This window comes from Malurus melanocephalus, unplaced genomic scaffold, assembly GCF_030028575.1.
Source record: "Malurus melanocephalus ecotype Western Australia unplaced genomic scaffold, MMel_1.1 scaffold_10, whole genome shotgun sequence".
Taxonomy (NCBI): Eukaryota; Metazoa; Chordata; class Aves; order Passeriformes; family Maluridae; genus Malurus; species Malurus melanocephalus.
Window position 1 is genome coordinate 2,943,501 of NW_026623242.1, and position 19,263 is coordinate 2,962,763.

The following is a 19,263-nucleotide window of genomic DNA, read 5'->3' on the forward strand; positions in this document are numbered from 1 at the left end:
CACCCGCGGGCGGCGGCGGCGGCGGGCGGCGCCCCCGGGCAATATGTTCAAGAGAATGGCAGAGTTCGGGCCTGACTCCGGCGGCAGGGTGAAGGTGCGGCCTCGGCGGCCACCGGCGGGGCTCGGGCCGCGGGGGGCGGAGCGGCGGCGCCTTTCTGAACGCGCCGCGTCCGCCCGTGTTCCTTCTCTTTAAGGGCGTTACCATCGTGAAGCCGATCGTGTACGGGAACGTGGCGCGGTATTTTGGGAAGAAGAGAGAGGAGGATGGTCACACTCACCAGTGGACGGTGTACGTGAAGCCGTACCGGAACGAGGTAGGGCAGAGCCGGCTCGCCGACAGGCTGCTCAGGCTTGGGAACGGGCGGCCCGGAAACGGGGAATCGCCGTCCCTGCCGGTGTGCGGAACGCCCGTGGACGTGGCTGAGTGGCGGCCTTGGCTTAGGGCTGGGCTCCGTGCTGTTCGAGGGCTTTTCCAGCCCAGCAGCCCCGGAACGTGGGGGTTTGGAAGGCTGCGATTCGAGGAAAGGGCAGAAGGGGCTTCGACTGTTAGCAGAGGAAACACATGGGCTGAAAGGAAAACCATGGCAAAGGCACGCTTCCAGTTGAGGGGGAGACTGGAGAACTTTCATGGGGACAAAAGACTAAGAGACCTGTGTGTCAGAACTAATTTTATGATTCGCTGTTCTCTTTCCTTCTGCATTTAAAGTCAGAAGAAATACTGTGCTTATGTGAGTAGGAATGAAGACGTGTAGGAYAGATGAATGAATAGTAGCTTGGTGTGCTATTTAAATAATCAGAAATAACAATGTTTCTGTTTTAGGATATGTCTGCATACGTGAAAAAAATTCAATTCAAATTGCATGAAAGCTACGGTAATCCTTTAAGAGGTGGGTTTTGCATTTTGGCATTTGTTCCTAGAACTAGGCTTTTGTTCTGGCTTTATCATGGGACTAACACTTCTGTGTTTCCTATTGCAGTTGTTACCAAACCACCATATGAAATCACCGAAACAGGCTGGGGTGAATTCGAGATAATCATTAAGATATTTTTCATTGATCCGAATGAAAGACCTGTAAGTACATCAAACTTTTAGCAAAACTTAAATAATTAATTATGGTGGCCTGCGGCTGTGCTCAAGGAAATTTCTGGTTAAACTAAGTCTTGTTAGCCGTGGAAGTCATAAATCTGTTCTTGGAGAAAATTAATGTAATGATTGGTCACATTTTCCTGTTTCTGTGCTTTTCTCCTGGTATTCATGACTGCTTTGCCTGTGCTTGGCTTCTCTGACATTTACTAATCCATGACAACATATTATACCTTACCTGGGCTGAGCACACACTGAGGATTTCTCTTCCATGTAGCTTCTAAATTCTAGGATATTTGAAGGTTTGGGATTTTTTTCTGTCAGATCAAAATCAGTCAAAAAGCAGCAGAGGTACTATGCTAGCATATGTTTCTGCCCTAAGAAAACCAGGTTAAGACAATTCTGTAGTTAATAAAGTACAGGAATTAATTTCTTTCTTCCATTCCTGTGTTTTAGACGTACCTGGTAGGTTTGCTTATCCAGGTTTAGGTAGGAAGCTTGGTTGCTCTATTTTAGGGAAAAAGGATCCTTACTTGTGAAAGGATTGAGCTCCTTTCATCACATGAACAATCCTTTCTTTATCGTTTTTTTGCTAAATGAGAGGGAAACTGTATTTTATGTTTTTCTTGAATATGTGGCAATTAGTAGAAAGGTCTTCCTTTGCTGTTGGGCTCAGTAGAATCCTGATTTGTATGAATTCCATTCACAGCTTGGCCAGGCTGTCCCRAAGTTGGTTGGGTGTTTTTTTTCTTTGCTGCTGTTCTTGGAAGGCTGTTTTGGAGGCTGTTGTGCCCTTCCTTTCCAGGAAGGTCGGTGTCTCCTCGGGGATGGACAGAGCTTCCGTTCCTCTCCCTGCTCTGCCATTTGTAGGGCAGGGATTGAAGARTAGCTCCATAAAGAGAGAGTCCAGTGAAAAGGGATTGACAACCTCCCTGGTGCTTTTCTATCTCAAGAAAGGAGGATAAGGTCACAGAAAGCATTTTCTAACTAATTAATTAGGAAAGTTGTTTTGAATTACCTATCATCACCTATTTGGAAATGATTGAGACAAAGTGATATTAGCAGTGTTTGTGTACCAGTCCTAAACTATTTCCCAGACATTTTTAAAGTCTCAAGAGGCCTTTGGATAGTTGGCATGTTTTAACAGTTAATATTAAATTTAAGTAATTTTACTGAAGTTATATGACATTTATTTTTGCATTCCTAAAACATTTTTAAATCCTGTACAATTGTTTTGTAGGAACAAGTGGTACTTGCTGATATCTAGAACAAGATTTCAATTTGCGTACAGTTGTGAAGCTAATAAAATTCTGTCTTCGCATAGGTAACCTTATATCACTTGCTGAAGCTTTTTCAGTCGGATACCAATGCTATCCTGGGGAAGAAAACTGTAGTTTCTGAATTCTATGATGAAATGGTATGAACATTCTTAATGTAATCTTCACTTTATTTTGAAGTGATGATATTAGTGATACCATGTATTTTTCTCCTTCATTAGATATTTCAAGATCCTACAGCAATGATGCAGCAGCTGTTAACAACGTCTCGTCAACTAACACTAGGTGCTTACAAGCATGAAACAGAGTGTAAGTTGAAAATTAAAATATTTTAATTTTAAAAATAGCAATAGTCGGGTTTGCTTTTAGTGGGTATTATTTCTGGGCTGAGAGTAGATGATGTAGTATTTATTGAGCCAAAATCCTGCCCTATTAATTATGATCTTTAATGCCACTGTAGCGCAGCTCACCTGACAACAGATGTCAGGTATTTTTTTGGACAGCAAACACCTAGAGCTAAGCGTGGAGACTGATTATGAGTTTGAAGCTCTTCAGAATTAGGGTTCCTATTTGCCTTATGTCTGCTTGGCTGTGTCAATGTGTGAGCTGCTTATATTTCCTACCTCAGTTCAGCCAATCTTGAGATAAATTTTTGTTATTTCCTACCTCAGTTCAGCCAATCTTGAGATAAATTTTTGTTATGTTGCATATTACAGTTTTAGTTTAGAAAATGTTTAATAATACGATTCATAAAATCATCCAAATTTAGACTGTTTTCACTTAATTTCTTTTAATATTTCTGCAGATAGTAGGTAGAAACTTTTAGCGTGGGATTTTTTTTTTTTGGTGTGAATATTTCCTTAAAACGTGCTAATGAAACAGATCATATTTGATGCTGCCCATAATTATTAATGTATGGGATGTGAGGAGTCTCCATGACCTTAATTGACTTGTTAGCTTGACAGTCTTTGTCCTAAAACTTGGGTGTGAAATAATAATACAAAAGAGGATGCTTGATGTCAGGGCTCGTAAGAGCAGGGCAGCATGAGAAAACATTTAGATATGTAGAATTAAACTTGGTTGAGACACAGAAAATGGTTATAGTACATGGAGAAGGAATTACGGAATGGTGGAGGCTTGAAGGGACCTCTGGATGCATCTTGTCCAGCCTCTGCCCTAGCAGGGCCACCTGCAGCTGATTCCCCAGGACTGTGTCCAGTCTGGAGAATGTGTCCAAGGCTGGAGATTCTAAATATGTCCAAGGGTGGAGATTCCACAACCTCTCTGGGTAACCTGTGCCACCCCTTGGTCACTTTCATAGTAAAAGTTTCCCGATGTTCAGAGGGAACCTCCCATATTTCAGTTTGTGCCTGTGGCCTCATGTGCTGTCACTAGGGACCACATACTCATAGTTCTCTGCATTTTCCCATGTGTTTGCTGTCCCCACGTCAGGTTCTATTTTCCTCGCCAGATCTTTTAAAAAAAATGTCGAAAATGATTTTATGAATTGTATAACTTTTACCTGCAAAACTAATAGGCTGAGGTGAGGCTGCAAAACAAATCTTTTTTTTTTTTTAATCCAGATGCTTATGTGGATACCAGTTTGATTCCAACCACTGAACTCTATGCCTAACAGAAATAGATTTTTTTATGACACACACTATCCAAATTAGTTTTAATTTTTTTAAAAAATGCAACTTTACGTGGTACATACATTATTTACTTTTCTTTATCACCACCACAGTTGCAGACCTTGAAGTGAAAACCAGGGAAAAACTTGAAGCTGCCAAAAAGAAGACTAGTTTTGAAATTGCTGAGCTTAAAGAAAGACTAAAAGCAAGTCGTGAAACCATCAACTGTTTGAAGAATGAAATCAGAAAACTTGAAGAAGATGATCAGTCTAAAGATATGTGATGAGTGCTGACTTAAATGTATACTGAAAATGGAAGGACTTCAGTCATGGAATTGTATGAGTTCTCTTCAGTTCTGTCACTGAGACTATGAGAATTTCACTGGCAAATGATTGAAGTTTGTGGCAATCAGCTTCATAAATGGAAGAAAAAAGAAAGAATGTATCCTTGTTTTATAGGTACTTAACAATTTATTTAAAGCAGAAGTGGTCTTGGAGACCAGCCTACTTTTTTTTTTTTTAAATGCATTTGAGTCGTGTATGAAAACTTTGTATTAAGTCTTGTATTAGTTCAATGTGATTCTACAAAATGCTGGTGTTTACTTTTTTTACTGGTTTTTTTTTCTACTGATTGTCTAGAGATGTATCTTTAAAGCTAAAAATAAAATACGCAGTTTTTTATTTTAGTATYTTTGTCTCTGTCCTGCTGTGGGGTTCAAGGACAACTCTTAAGTAGCATACCCTGCTTTAAGGCAGAGATTGAAATACAATAGTATGCTTAAGTCTGATTACAGTGATTTTTGACATGTCTCTCTGTTATCAGCACAATGAAAACACTTTCTGAAAACAGAATTTTAAATGACTTGTATATCTATAGGTAAGAATATACTCTTATATGCACATAACATACAAATGTGTCAATGCTACAAGCTATGCTCAGAAGCAGCAAATTATTCCGTAGTTTTGTATAATTTTATTTAAAATTTGTACTGTACTGCAGTCACTTAACCAAATGTAACCTCCTTCCTCCTGCTCTTCCCTGCTCCAGCCTCCAAGCGACAGTCTTCCATGAATTTCTCCAGGSTGAGAGCTCATGGGCTACGTTTCTTCCCAAAGTGTTCCAATGTGGGTCCCCCTTGGGGTCACAAGTCCTGCCAGCAAACCTGCACCAGATCGTTCCTAGCACTGCAGAATATCCAAATTTTTCTAAATGCTTTGACTTGTTGATTGAGTAGCCAGTGTTCTTTTAAGCAGCAGATGAAGAAGGTTTGGGGGTTTTGGATGTTTTAGCTAAGACAGATTAATACTCATCACAGTGATTTCAGACAATGACTTGTTACACACTACTCAGTATTGTGTATCACTATTCCTTTTTTTTCCTAGCTCCATCTCATAGAATCCTGTTCTTTCCTTTGGTTTTGACACACTGTAGTTTACAGTCAGACTGTGATGTTGTATAATGCTGCTGCCCAAGACATTTCTCACCAAAAGTGCCATTATCTGACAGGACATGTATAGATACAGTTAAGTCAAAGATTTACTTTGACTTTACCACTAAATTTTGTGGTCAGTAGAGATGGAACTAGAAGCAACATTAAAGCACCCTGTTCATTTTCTTTCTAGACAGATGCTGGTAATAACACCAACCTTTGGCTGCTTATGCATTTCATCCACATAAAATACATCCATGTGTTTTTACTTCTTAATGGAATTACAGATTTAAGAGCATTTCAGGTTGTTTCAGGCATGATGTTTTCCAAACACCAGGTGGCAGATATGTCCAAAATATTCTCCAGTCTCAACAGCAGTTTAATTACTGGGATTTTGGCACATCTATGTGTCTTTGGTTGATCTCACTTGGTTTGGGACTTGTTCATCTGATGAGACAACCTGTATTTGTTTCTGTAGAGGTGACCAAATCATCTCTTGCATGTTACAGAACTGTTCAGCAGCCTTGTCAGCAAATCAAATGTGCTGTGCCAGGAAGCACAAGATTAAGTGTGAATATTTACAATTTTTGTTCATTTGGCAAAGGAAGCAGCTTTCAAATTCAAAATATCTCAGGTTACTGTTAGGGTTTCTTTTTCCTTTTTCAGTCCAAGGTTATGTGATGAGTGCACAAACCATAACTTAAGCACTCTACTGGACAGCATACTTCGCTTGCACACAATTGCAGGTCCAAAATGGTAGGATTTTCTGCAAGTAAAAGTAAGTACTTTTTAAAACTTCATCTTGATAAAATTAATAAACTTCTTTGGATGCTTACTGCTTAATGAACGCTACAAATGAACCTTTGGCTTGCAAGGGTGTTGAAATTTCTAATTTTCCTGCCAGTTTCATTTAAATGAGGGAAAGAAAAGAGAATTGGAATGGTAGAAAAGAATAGCCACAATGAGAAATTSCTGTTATATATATTTAGTTGGGATTTAAGTAGCATTCATTTATGATACATTTTTATTATTTCCATTTTAAATTTTTTTTAAGTTAGCACATGAAATCACCTAAATTTCTAGTGAGACAGCCTCGCCTGTGCAAATAGCTTATACACATCCAAAATTAAAATCTTGATTTTCATAAGAAAAATCTCTTAAATGTCAGTGATTAGGCCACAAAAAGAACTTCATTTACATTGCAATATACAGTATTTGTTCTACTCCGCCCCTAATAATGACTGTATTTTTAARGTGTTCATTTGTTGAATGAGAAGCCAGCCCTTCTTATTTCCACACTTGTGGAGAATTCTGTGCTTTAGGACAAAACCAAATTTAATCTGATATACTACTGGCTTCTGATTTGTATATACTTTCACCTGAAGTGACCAACAGCTTTTTTTCTTCCATGTCTTGATTCTGCAATGTCTGGCAAATTTCACATTTTTTTTTAGTCTACAAATCTGCTTTTCTTTCAAATAGCATGTTTTATTTAACCTTTAATCTAGAATGTTAATAAAATGCATGGGTTTTAATTAAGKTTTTTTTTTAAGTTTCTCAATGCAACATCCCGGTCTCTTTATTCATAGGATCAAGAAACAGGATGYATGATAAGAAATTCACATGATGAATTGATTAGACAAAACTGCACCTCAGTTTAAATTACTCCAAACAAAAGACAATAGAATCATTCCACAGTTAAATAACATTTTCTAAGCTTGCATCTTTAAGCATGCTGGGTAAATACAGGTATTAAGAGTTGGCAAACCCAAGGTTTATGCCTCTCATACATGCAATAAGGGTGACAACTTTTGGACTCAAAATATAGAAACTGAATAGTGCTACAGTACTGTATTTTTCCATGAACTAAGTCTGTTGAATGTAGCAGGGCCAGCTTGCGGATACTTTTTCCTCTGTATGTTTATTAAAGTAATAATTAATCCAGGTAATTTTTGTTYTAATTACTGACCTGAGTGATAACTGCATTCCACCTAGAGCTGCATTCAGGTCCTAAGCCTGAACCCCAATTCTGAGGAGGTGAAAAAGAGAATGTTGAGAAGTTATGTTTGTGGAACTTGCTGTTAACTTTTGGTATTGTTTCCTGATTTCTTTGTGTAAGTTTATGTAGCAGGTAAAGCATTTACTTGGTAAGCTAAATACTCCTGAGGAAAACTGAATCTACATCACACAGTTTTAGAAGTTCTTCTCCGTGAGATTGTGAGAGTACTCTCCAGAGCTGCTGCTCACAGTGAGCTGTGGACAGTCAGCTCTGCAGGGCTTCTCTGGGACTGGACAGGGAACAGGCAAAGGAAAACCAAGTCATATAGGACTTAGGACATTAAAGAAAACAAATTGAGTGCTTTTTTTTTTTTTTTAAGCTGAAAAAAGCCACCATCTCAGGAAAGGGTTGCATGCTTAGTAAATGAATATCTAAATTATTTTCCCCTTACCTTTGGAAGTTACACAACTTTTTAGTGATTGTAGAATAAATATACATATTGGACAACTGGAACTGGTTTTTTTCCTTCTTGCTCCAGTCTAAGCACATTTTCATGGTGAAGACAGAGGACTAGACAGACTGAACTCCAGCACACACTACATCATGTATAAAATGATCAAAGCATCAGCTGCTTTTCAAAGCTCTGTGGTTGCTCTGAATCTTCCTTGTATAGTCCTTAGCAGCAGCAGATGAAGATGGGCATCGCCTTGGATCATGACAGAACATCGTGGGCTGTGTCAGAGGGCACGGCTGATTTGGTGTGTGCTCAGCTGCCAGGCCTGCACGTCACCAACCACAAAGGCTGCTCCTCCTGGKTACCTGGTACTCTTGGGGCATCTCATCACAGATCAGTCTGCTAGTCCTGCATCYTGAGAGATTCACTTGACATTATTTAACAGTCAGGAATCTACAGTTTCAAATAGATAACAGTCTAGCTGAATCTAAACTAAACCATGTTGTGAGTTTTGCTTGTTCTTTATTGATAAATAAGAAATGCACTAGTCCTTGTGCATTTGCTGAGAATAAAGAAGACATATTTCTATGGCTGTGAATTCTTTCTAGCATTATTTCACCCCTCAGGGATAAAAGGCAGAAACAAARTCATTACTTTTTTTTGATACTGGCTGACATAGTAGATGTATTTTAAAATGGAAAAGCAATAAAACTTTTCATGGATTCATTGAAAATACTTTGTTCATATTTTAATCTGATCTCCTAAACTCTTACRAGTGCTCTGCCTCTGTGTTTGGAGATGGAAATGCTTGGTACTTCACTAAATAAACCTGACCTTTGATCCTTGGGAACTGAGTGTATTACAATCAGACTTCTGGTGAATGAAGGTAATAAAGCAGTAAATGAAGAAGCCACATTTTAATAGCAGAAGGGCCACTTTGGTAATGTTTTATATTTCATCATAGTTAAACTTTTTCACAAGTATTWAGCTAATGTTTTTGGAAGTCTGAAGATAACCTAAGCATAAATTTAAACAAACCACTTTGTCACCTAGCCTTTGCTACTGCATGCCCTCTTGTTGACTTTGGAGTAAAATTATTTTCTTTCATGGTATTTTGTACATTTGCCAAAAAATGTGCCCTTTATAAGTTCTATSACTCTCCTCAATTCTATGTTACAGCTACTTCACCACTCAATAAATACTAGACAAAAAATCTGTAAGACAAAAAGCAATGTAACTTGGTTCTGCTGTCGCTGTACCATCCTGAGCTTTATCTGACACTGATGCTGTACAATGCTAGCTTCAGTCTTACCTAAATCTTCAGTCTTACCTAAATCTAGAAGTTTGTGTGACAACTCTGAATACATTTTGTGATCATCTAATAACTGTCCACACTGAAGCATGCTGAGTTTGGTCAGCAGCTGCTATATACCTGCGTCACTTTTCTGTGTCTTGTGTAAAAATACCGCCCAAAACCCCAAAACCCTGTTGGTGAAACTCTATTCTAGTGTCACTGATACAAAAAAAAAATTGCTGATCTACTGTATTTTAATAATAATAACAACATTTTGTAAATGCCAAGTGATGCTAAATCATTGATGTTTCACATCAGATGCTTGTTATCATTACAACTTTGGCAGAATTTCTGTCTAAAAAAGGCCCACCACCACATAAATCAACTCAGTTACTTGGGTTCATTCTGATCTCTTTACTGCTCCATAGTCGTACCTGTTTTTTGATGACTGACTGTGGTTTACTCTACTGGGATTAGAATTGCATCCAAACTAACTTCACTAAAGACACTTTGTAATTGCAAAGAACTGGATTTAAAATAACATTCTCATGATCAAAGATTCCAAGAAGCTTTTGTAGTAATTGGAGAATAACAACTACATAAAATGTGTTTGCTTCTCATATTTAAATGAAGCATAAAGATAAAATGCATGAGAGCCATATTAAATGAACACACAGATACTTTATCTGATGAAACCAAAGCAATTGAGTGGGATTTTAATTTAGGCATTTGACTGACTTTGTGAAAAAAGAAATGTTTTTGAAGTAATGCTGGCCTTGTTCCAAAATATCTGAAAGGTTCTCTCAGTTGTGGATTGCTACACTGGACTATTCCCTTCACTGATGATATATTATTATTTATATTGCATCCTGAGAATACTGCACATGTAAAATGCACAGGCAGACTTCCAGGCCTGAAGGCCTGCAATCTGAATGGGCAATATAGGATGGGTGGTACAATAAATTGCAGTTCTTTACTCCAGCTGTAAGCAATGCCTTTCAGCTCTAAAATTATACCCTTCATCCACTTTGATCTGAAGAAGCATTCAATACAGTACAGTTCTCATCCTGTGGCAATACAACTCACTCTGACTATGGTGAGTAGGAGAAGCAACTGCTGTCTGTGAATTCACCATCTTTAAATCAGAGTTGTTTTAAAAAAAAATAGTATTCCTAGAAGTCACTTGCATGAAAATTGTTCTTACGGTTTTAAGAAAGGAGAGATGGAAAAAAGAGTTGAGCAAAAATATCCTGAAAATCTGCCATTTGCAGGAAAAAGGCTATTTGAGGGTTGGAGTGGGCACACAGTTGTTTGGTACAGAATTAAGTAGCCTTGGGAAAAGAACTTAAGAACAAAAACTCTTAGCATCTTGTTTCATTACTCTGACAAAGTAATTCTGTACCCACCAATTTTGAAAGCAGAATAAAAAACCCAAATACTTTAGTCTGGCTTCCCAGAAGCTTGCACAGACAAGAGGGTCTTATTTGAAACCAGGATATGCAGTCCTGCCCTGAGCTCCGACACAAACAGCTGACTGAACATCCCAGGAAAGGCCAAGAGCGTGACAGAGAGAGAAGGACAAGCCCATCAAAAGATGTCTATGGTCCACAGTACCAGTTTGGTTCCCCTGCCATAATGAAGTTCTCTGCCATGAAGGACAGAAGTTTTCTCAGCAGTGGAATGAACTTCCCCATGAGGCAGGCTAAACTTTACCTTCTTTATCTTCCTCTTGAAGGTCTGTTTCTTTGGGGTTCTTTAATGTAAACACAAGACATTTTATAAAGAACATTTCATTAAAGCAAAAACTGTTCTGTCAATCTTTCCCTCCTCCTGCTAAGAAGCAGTRGGGAAAGACAAACACAATTGGGCAAATCTCTCTCTACAATAGAGTTAGTCCCACCTGAATCAAACTTCTTCAGCAAAAGTTCTGTGAGCAAGACTTCCTTGGTCTCCATCCTTCAGATTCTTCTCCATACTTGTTTCTGCATGAAGGAATAATGTCAGTATATATTTTGATTTTGTCCCTAAATTGCCTTAAAATATAAGCTGTTATATGCTACTTAAGGGAAATCTAATTATTTCTGCTTAAAATARTTATTGCTTAAAATATCATTATATTAACAAGTATGCTTTTATTTCCCTTGTTTCGAGCAATTATGTAGCTTGCTTCTACTGACTTACGTGTGAACTTAGGCAGTCCTAAAATTGCAAAATAATATGCTGGCTGCCAAATGAGGCAGTGTAAAAACAGTTTTACATTCCATTACCAGTTATTCTGCTTTGCCATAAGTCACCTTTTCTTCTTCTATGCCTCTTCTGAGGGAACATGCCCAAAGTTATTTCCACAGACTTTTATGTTGGCTGTCTCAGCTCTAAGTTTAAAAGTTATTTTTTYGAGGACTTGGAGCGGTTTCGAGGACTTTGGATGGGCCGTTACCTGCACTTGGTGGTTTCTGCCCACATGGTAATAAGGTTCTTATTTTCCTGAAGAAGCCCACTCCTTATGTGCTGGGGAGAAAAAAAAAATGGGCATTTATGATTTTCTTCTCTTAAAACATCATGCTGTGATCAGTACTTCAGCAAAACTTTTGTAAACTGAGCCTTCCCTCCCCTAAGCACGGGGGGGGGGGGGGGGGGGGGGGGGGCAGGTGATTTATTTCGGAGTCATCCAATTTTCACCTGTCTGTACAAATCACAATGCTTAGTTACTCACTCACAGATGGGATTTTGGAGTCTGTGGGACAACAGCACATGAGTGAAGGAGAGAGAAGCCTGCTCTACCAGTGTTCAGAACAGCTGACCTTGCGCTTCCTGTGACCACTGCTTTCACTAACAAATTATGATTAAGAGGCAGGAGACTAATCCTGACMGTGTGAGGCTTGGGTTCCCTCTGTGGATTTACTGCTGAGCAGGCAGAATTSTTTTGGAAGACAGAATGAGAGTGTGTTTTACTGTTTCTCAACATGATAATTTTGCTTCTTCAGAGAAGCTTTTATGTCCTCCATGAAGTACTGTGTTCATCCCAGAGAAACTGCCTATCACTGTGAGTCCAATTTATGTCACTATTTATAYTAAAGTTATTTTGAAGTAGTGTATTTTATCTTTTCTGCTCCAAATAGGGAAAGCAAGGGATTAAAACAATCACTGATTTTGCTAAATCAKTTCTATCACTGGTAGGGGAAAAAAGTTCAGGTTGCAGCTTTAAATGTTCCTTTGAACTTCTTCCCAGGCATACCAAAGGGCAATTTTCTAGGAAAAGCCATGGTATCCCTCTCATTGCATGGGACAGCTAACTTGTGTGTAAGAGAAAGGAGTTTCAGAAATGCAGATATACAACTGGTATGTAATGTAGATTAGAATTTGATATTGAAGACTGTTTTCCAAAGACAATTAAGTCATTCTGCCTACCGTAATGTCCCTTAGYTATGCAAATGACCAAATAGAGCAGCGACCATCTGCCTGTGACAATGCAGACTTTTCCATTACTGCTAAGGATAGCTTTTTGAGAAGGTACCTGCTGGCCCTAAAGGCACTGGGTTGCCTGACGATCATTTTAACAGTCTTTGAACATGAAAAAGTTTATTTAAATGTAGTCCCGGAAACTGAAATGATTAATTCAACCATTCATGAAATGCTGTCTGTAAGCTGATGGCAGAACACATACAGTAACAGCTGTTCTAGTAAAAATGTACATCCATTTGCCAGTTCTCTTCCCTCACTATCTCAGATCCTACATGCTGCCACATTATCATCAAACTTTCTGCTACTGCCACGCTTTTATTAACTGGAAACCATAGCAGGACATAATTCTTGTAAAAAGACCCAAGGAGAAAGTTAGATTTTCTCTCTACCATTCATAACTTATAATATATACTGTGAAAAGACTGAGAAAACCATTGATTGATTTAAATCTGCCTTAATTTTTGACCACGGGCAAAAACTCTACACACTGGTGCTTAATCATACTTTGCATCAAGTACAAGCATGCAGTTTTCCATACAAATTCCATAAGGTGTTTAATCTGCTATTGCAAAAATACTTATTTGCATACAATCACACCCTGCTGTGGTTTTAAATGTTTTCTTAGACTACATTTTGAGCCTATTATCTTAACCTCACTGCCTTTCTACCCACATACAGTCTAACAGACATGCAAACCCTTTAATTTTTATTCAGGCCTGACTGTAATTAAGTTGAAGTACATTTGCTCTTTAAAACTATAGGACTCAGCTTATTCCATAAGTATTGCTGGTGAATACACAGTTGTTAAATTGCTAAGCTGTGGMAGGATTTTCATCTTACAAATAAAATTTCTTATTACAAGGGAAAACAGTGATGGGCAGTTTTGGGCGTTTCTGTAGTCTGAGCTGTTTGCTCATGCCATGCATGCCAGGTGTTGAACAGAAGCAGTCAGCCACAAACAGCATTATCTTACCTTTCAGAGATTGTAAACCACGTACTAACAAAGATTGACCCTTGTTAGACATATCAGGGTGAGGAACATCTTTTTACTGACTTTCCTGTTGGAGACAGGTTTGATCCAGATACAGAAAATATGTACCTACACAAACACATAATGTGACATGGCAGCACATGTTATGCAGGTATACTCTTCCCCATCATTCAGTGTCTGACAAATGAATTATATGTCATTTGTTTAAGGAAGATATTGGAAGGAAAAAACAAAAAAACCTTAAGAATGGACAACAGTACCATTTACTGACTCCTGCTATAGCTGCACCCTGACAATCAACTCCTCTTCTTGACATTTTACTAAGAATTTTAACACTTTGTCAAGCCACTAGACAGAAAGTACCATAGCTGACTCTTGATTTGTTCATGCCAAATCCAAAGTGTCTTAGCCCCACAATGTTCTTGAACTGAGTTTTAATAAGAACTTGTTAATGTGGGGCAAATATATTGCACTTCTATCATGAATATGCCATGTGAAATAATGCACAGTTAGGCCACAAGCATGTGGTAGAACCCATCTTAAGAAGCCAGAGCTACAGAGGCTGCAATGGGCTCTGGAAGCCATCTAGGACAGCCTCATTCCTGCTCAAAGTAGGGCCAGTCAGCCCAGATTGCTCAGGAACATGTCTAGTTCAGACTCTGGGTATCTCCCTGGAAGGGGGCCACATGTCTTTCTTGGCAACTTCTTACGATATTTGAGCACCTTCATGATAGAAAGAAAGACAGAAAGAGGCAAAGAGAGAGACTGAAAGGGAGAGAGCAAGAAAGAGAAAGAAATAAATCTCATAAATCTAAGCAGAACTTAGCAGGATGTCTTCATTCCCTTTCAGCTTATCACTGTGCACCTCTGAGAAGAATCTGTCTCGTTTTCCCGTGTGGATAACAGCTTAGATAAGATCGTCCTGTAGCTGTCTCCTTAAGGCTGAGCAATACCAGTTCTCTCAGTTCTTATCCAAGAACACCATTCTTCCAGCCCCCTGACCATCTTGGTGTTCTCTCTCCTACACTAGATGCAAAATCATACTGCATCAAACTACAAAAGTACCCCTAACTCGCTTCTGGACTTAATGACCAGGACTAAACAGTCCAGGGTAGAAAGGATTTAAGTATATCACAATCCTTTTTGATATGTATTCAACTTCCTGTAAATCATTGGCTGGGGAAAACCAGAAGCAAGGGCTACTGTATTCTATTCAATTTACTAGCTGCTAATGCACTACTTTGCTTTTGAGTTTATTTCCTTTATTGGTTTTGCCTGCATGCATTGCTTTACACTTAGAGACCGAATTTCCACTTCCAGTCTAAACACCCTATGACTTCAGCAGAAGGAGATACTTTTGAAACTAACTCCTTGCTCTCAGATTCATAGTGCGCTACTGCACAGGAKTTTGCATCAGCAGCAAACTGCACTGCTGCTTTTACTCAAGTCTCTTTCCAAGACCATTTCTGAGTATGCTAACTAGTGCAGGCCCCAGCACGAATCCCTGTGGGAGTCTAATCTAACTCTCCCACAGTGTAAAAAATGACTATTGCTACCTTGTTAACCCTTCTTTTTCAGCTAGTTACTMATTCCCAAGAGAGGCTTTCTTCCTAACCTGTGACAGTTAGTGCTCTTTAGCAGCACTGCTGAGAGACTGTGACAGAGACTCTTTTGAAATGACTGAAATGAATGTATCAACTTGGTTTATCAGTTTGTTGATGTCGTCAAAGAACTGCATAATTATGACAAAGCTTCTCTATCTACAAAAACCCATGTTGATTTTTCCATGGTCTGACGTATTTGTGTGCTAAAGCCTCACCCCAGCTCTCTGTCACTGGTTAGCTCGTGTGACCTGAGACAAGTCTYGATGACTGTAAGAGGGCTCAGATGCTGAAAATGAATGCTTATGTTCCTTAAATCCGAAATTACTGACTTAAAAATTCTCATCCAGTTGCTTTCCATCTATGGAGGTGCTTGCATTCCATAAATTCTTACTTCAGTGAGGTTCCCAAAACATCTCCGACCACTTTCACATGTACCTCCCAGCAAGCTTATTCTACTCCTGAAAGTCCAGCCCAGATGATCAATTAAACAGTTTCTGTGGATTGATTTCAGACCTTAAGGCAGTTGTAATTACTGCATGATGGCTATAGCACATGCTGAGTATGTGGAAAATAATAATTTGCAAGTTCAGAGACTGAGGATGAAATCAGACACATGTGCCCCATAAAGCTGATTTTCAGGCTTTCTAATCACTGATTTACAGGAAAAAAAACCAGGATGGCTTCTCCTAGACCTTAATATGCACATTCTGCATAAAAGGGCATCTAGCAAAAAAAGTTCACTGACATGAACTCCAAATGAAGCAAGCAGCTCCATCCAACTCTGTTATTTTGAGGATTTTGAAGGACACACTTTTAAGTTTTGCAGCTGTACTTGCCTGCCTGTTCTGTGTCTGCACCGAAACACTTCCCATGTAGCTGTGTTGGCAAAACAGACTACTTGTCAGTGTCCTGGTATGAACTTGCAGTGTGCACTTACCTGAACTTCCCTGAATTCACACTGTAGTAGCTGAGGCAAAGGTGCATAGTCCACCTCAAGTTTTCCAATACCAGTGGTAATACTGACTTAYGGGATACAACTGACACAAGCCCAGCATCTGTCAAGATTATTTAGCACTATCTCCCGTTCACTGKGACTTCAGTCACATAAATGTCATTTCAAAGTGAAAAGTTTAGCCAGCATCTTTTTCAGAGTGGTCCCGTGTTCCAAAGTGCCCTCGTTTGTCTACTTGCTGCTACCACATACCATATAGGAAAGCTGGACAGAGAACTAGATGCAATTGAATTCAGCCACCACCAATGTTCTTCAGTGTCAACTGCCACAAATCCGAGCCGTGCAGTACCAAGATCTGCTGCGGACCTAACCCACACTTCCTTGTAAGCAAAATGAAACTATATTGCTTCTCTTGCAAAAGCAGCACAGAAATAATTCCACTAATGCTAATGAAGTATCAACTAACACAATGACAAATGCCCTAAGAATATCTAAGTATTTATTCACTGAATGAATAAGGCAGGGGGCATTGCTGCATGCAGAGATTTTAATTAGCCAGCTGTTTCCTCCTGTGACAAGWCTCTATTCTGTCCCCTGAAGACAGAAAACAGAAAAATGTGTGATAGGCAACCTAATTCTACCATACTTGGTGCCCATAAGGAAGTAAAAMACACAGCTGCACAAGTTGCCTAATTTTTAAAAGTCTGCCATTTTGATGATGTTCTTTGGACACTGTTTTGTACATAGTACATAGTCAAGTGTGCCCAGTTCTGAGGCCCTTAATTAGATTTATGTCCCAGTTGTTTATTACAGGCATAATAACCTGGAAACAGATGTGTGTACATTCAACAAACTGATGCTCCTCCAGGGAAATAACCACCAAGAAGATACAGAAACTGCACAAGATAGCCTTTTTTTGGAAAATGAAACCAGTTCAATTCAGTTACACTAATTTTGAGAAGAACAGAATTAGTATATATGCTTGTGAGGCCCAAAAACCAGCTTCACTTGCAATGATGTTTTTCAGGCTCTTAATATTCAAATGATAAAGGACCAAATATCTAGCATCTCTAAGAATAAATTACATAGTACCTCAGACTGCAAGTTCATACTAAAATGAGATCAAATACCCAAGTTTAAAATTACATTTTTGCAACTCACTGTATTATCTTTAAAAGTTTACTGACCAACTGTTATAACAACTAGTACCCTGTCCTTCATAGAATATTACTTAAGAGCTCATGGATCCTTTTACCTTGTGGATTTATTTGTGGTTTATTTGTACTCTTTGTCAGGTCCAGATATAAGGAAAGAATACAAAACAAATAAGGGAACATTGTTTTAATCAGATAAATCACGGAATCAATGATGCTGGAGAAGACCTCTAAGATCATTGATCATTGACTTGATCACTTTGTCAAGTAGACCATAGTTTGAAAGCTACGAGCCATGAGCTTCTTGAAAACCTCCAGCATTGGTGATGCCACCACTTTCCCCTGCYAGTCCATTCCAATGCTTAGCAACCCTTTCCATACAGAAATGCTTCCCAATGTCCAACCTGAACATCCCCCCGTGCATCTTGAGGGAAATGTCCTCTTGTCCTCTTGTCCTGTTGCTAGTGGGAAAAGAGGATGATCCCCACCTTGCTACGATCTCTTTTCAGGTAGTTGTAAAGAGCAACAAGGTTTACCCTGAGCGYCTTTTTCTCCAGGCTAAACCTCAGCTCCCTCAACCACTCTTCATTTTACTCACCCTCTAGACCCTTCCCCAGCTCTGTTGCCCCTCTCTGGACATGCCCCAGCATCTCAGTGGCTTTCTTGCAGTGAGGGGCCCAGAACTGGCACAGGACCCAAGGTGTGACCTCACCAGTGGTCAGTACAGGGGTAAAAAATTGGATGTTAAAATGTTGAATGTGACTGACCTGTGCTCCTGCTTACAGTATTGAATACTGCCTAAATCAACACAGGTCAAAGGCAAAAGCACTGATCTGCAGAGTCTAAATTTAATTATAAAACCCACCTAAACAAGTTGATATAATCTTGCAAGAATCCAGGAACTGGAACAAGAATGGTCTATGAATAAACACTGAAATACATTCGGACAGTACAATGAGAACTTGTAGAAATACAATCTACTGCATATCTGATGCAATTCAATTTTATTTCCTCTTAAAATACTAAGAATCTTTCAAAAATATTTGTACGACCTAATTTTTAGATAAAAAGGAGGCGTTAAACTCTGCAAATGTTCACTTTGGGTGAAAGTTTTATTATCAATAAAGGAGAAAATTCTAAGTAGTATTAAAATTTAACACGTTTGAAATGACCATTTAACTGGGTAAATAATTTATGAATCAAGAGAATTATGAAATGTATGATTACTTTCATTGCCTCAGAAAAGCCATACATTTAGYACACCCAGCAGTGGCTGTATGAGACCATATAAAAATGCTGAAGCAAACAATTTGAAAAGTTTAGTCACCAAAATAATTATTTTAGAAATTTTAGCTATGGGCACAATACTTAGGGAGAAGCTTTAGAGATGGTAACAGCATCTAATATTTAAAAAGAGAGAATGTGAGCCATAGTGAAACAACAGGGAAGACTTTTGACTTCAAAGTTGACATAAAGAAAGTTTAGCAAGATCTAATAGAAATAAAGATGCCATCAAAGGACTTAAAGCAATAAAAGTTCATCATTTACAGAAGTCTGTAAGCAGCTATGTGACCTCTAAGAGACTTATAATTGATSTGCCATCTGGACAGAGCTGCAATAATCTTAGTTTGGGATGACAGAAATTATTTTAGATATGAGCAATAACGAATATGTCATGGATCCAAAACATCTATGACAAGTGAGCAAGAGAAGGAACAACAATGGAACAGAAATTCCCAGCAGGAATGCAACTCAGCAAGATCTCAAGAAGCAAGAAAACCCCCTGAAGAAAGATCAGTAACAGCCACAAAGTGCAGCAAAGTTCCCGTATCTAAATACTGAATTGATCTGTCAGTACATCTGGGTGAGCTGAGTAAGGTAATGCTCAGGTAAACAGTAACGATGGCCAATTTCACACATCAACAAAAACAG

General features: G+C 38.8%; 1 protein-coding gene across 2 annotated transcripts; it reads left to right on the forward strand.

The window, feature by feature from the left end:
* Positions 1–10: 10 nt before the first annotated feature.
* YEATS4 (YEATS domain containing 4) lies at positions 11–4,680 on the forward strand. 2 transcript variants are annotated; one of them, XM_057377600.1, is made up of 7 exons: positions 11–94; positions 195–314; positions 821–887; positions 978–1,072; positions 2,409–2,501; positions 2,583–2,670; positions 4,106–4,680. In XM_057377600.1, exons 1-7 carry the CDS (start codon positions 44–46, stop codon positions 4,273–4,275), a joined length of 684 nt encoding a protein of 227 aa, XP_057233583.1. In that variant the 5' UTR covers positions 11–43; the 3' UTR covers positions 4,276–4,680. The 2 variants fall into 2 exon arrangements, with proteins under 2 accessions (XP_057233583.1, XP_057233591.1); XM_057377608.1 differs by lacking the exon at positions 2,409–2,501.
* Positions 4,681–19,263: the final 14,583 nt, after the last annotated feature.

Coding starts and splice junctions, on each gene's coding strand:
- YEATS4 (XM_057377600.1), top strand. CDS start 44: ATGTTCAAGAGAATGGCAGAGTTCGGGCCTGACTCCGGCGGCAGGGTG. Junction 315..820: donor TGAAGCCGTACCGGAACGAG/GTAGGGCAGAGC, acceptor TTTCTGTTTTAG/GATATGTCTGCATACGTGAA. Junction 888..977: donor CTACGGTAATCCTTTAAGAG/GTGGGTTTTGCA, acceptor TTCCTATTGCAG/TTGTTACCAAACCACCATAT.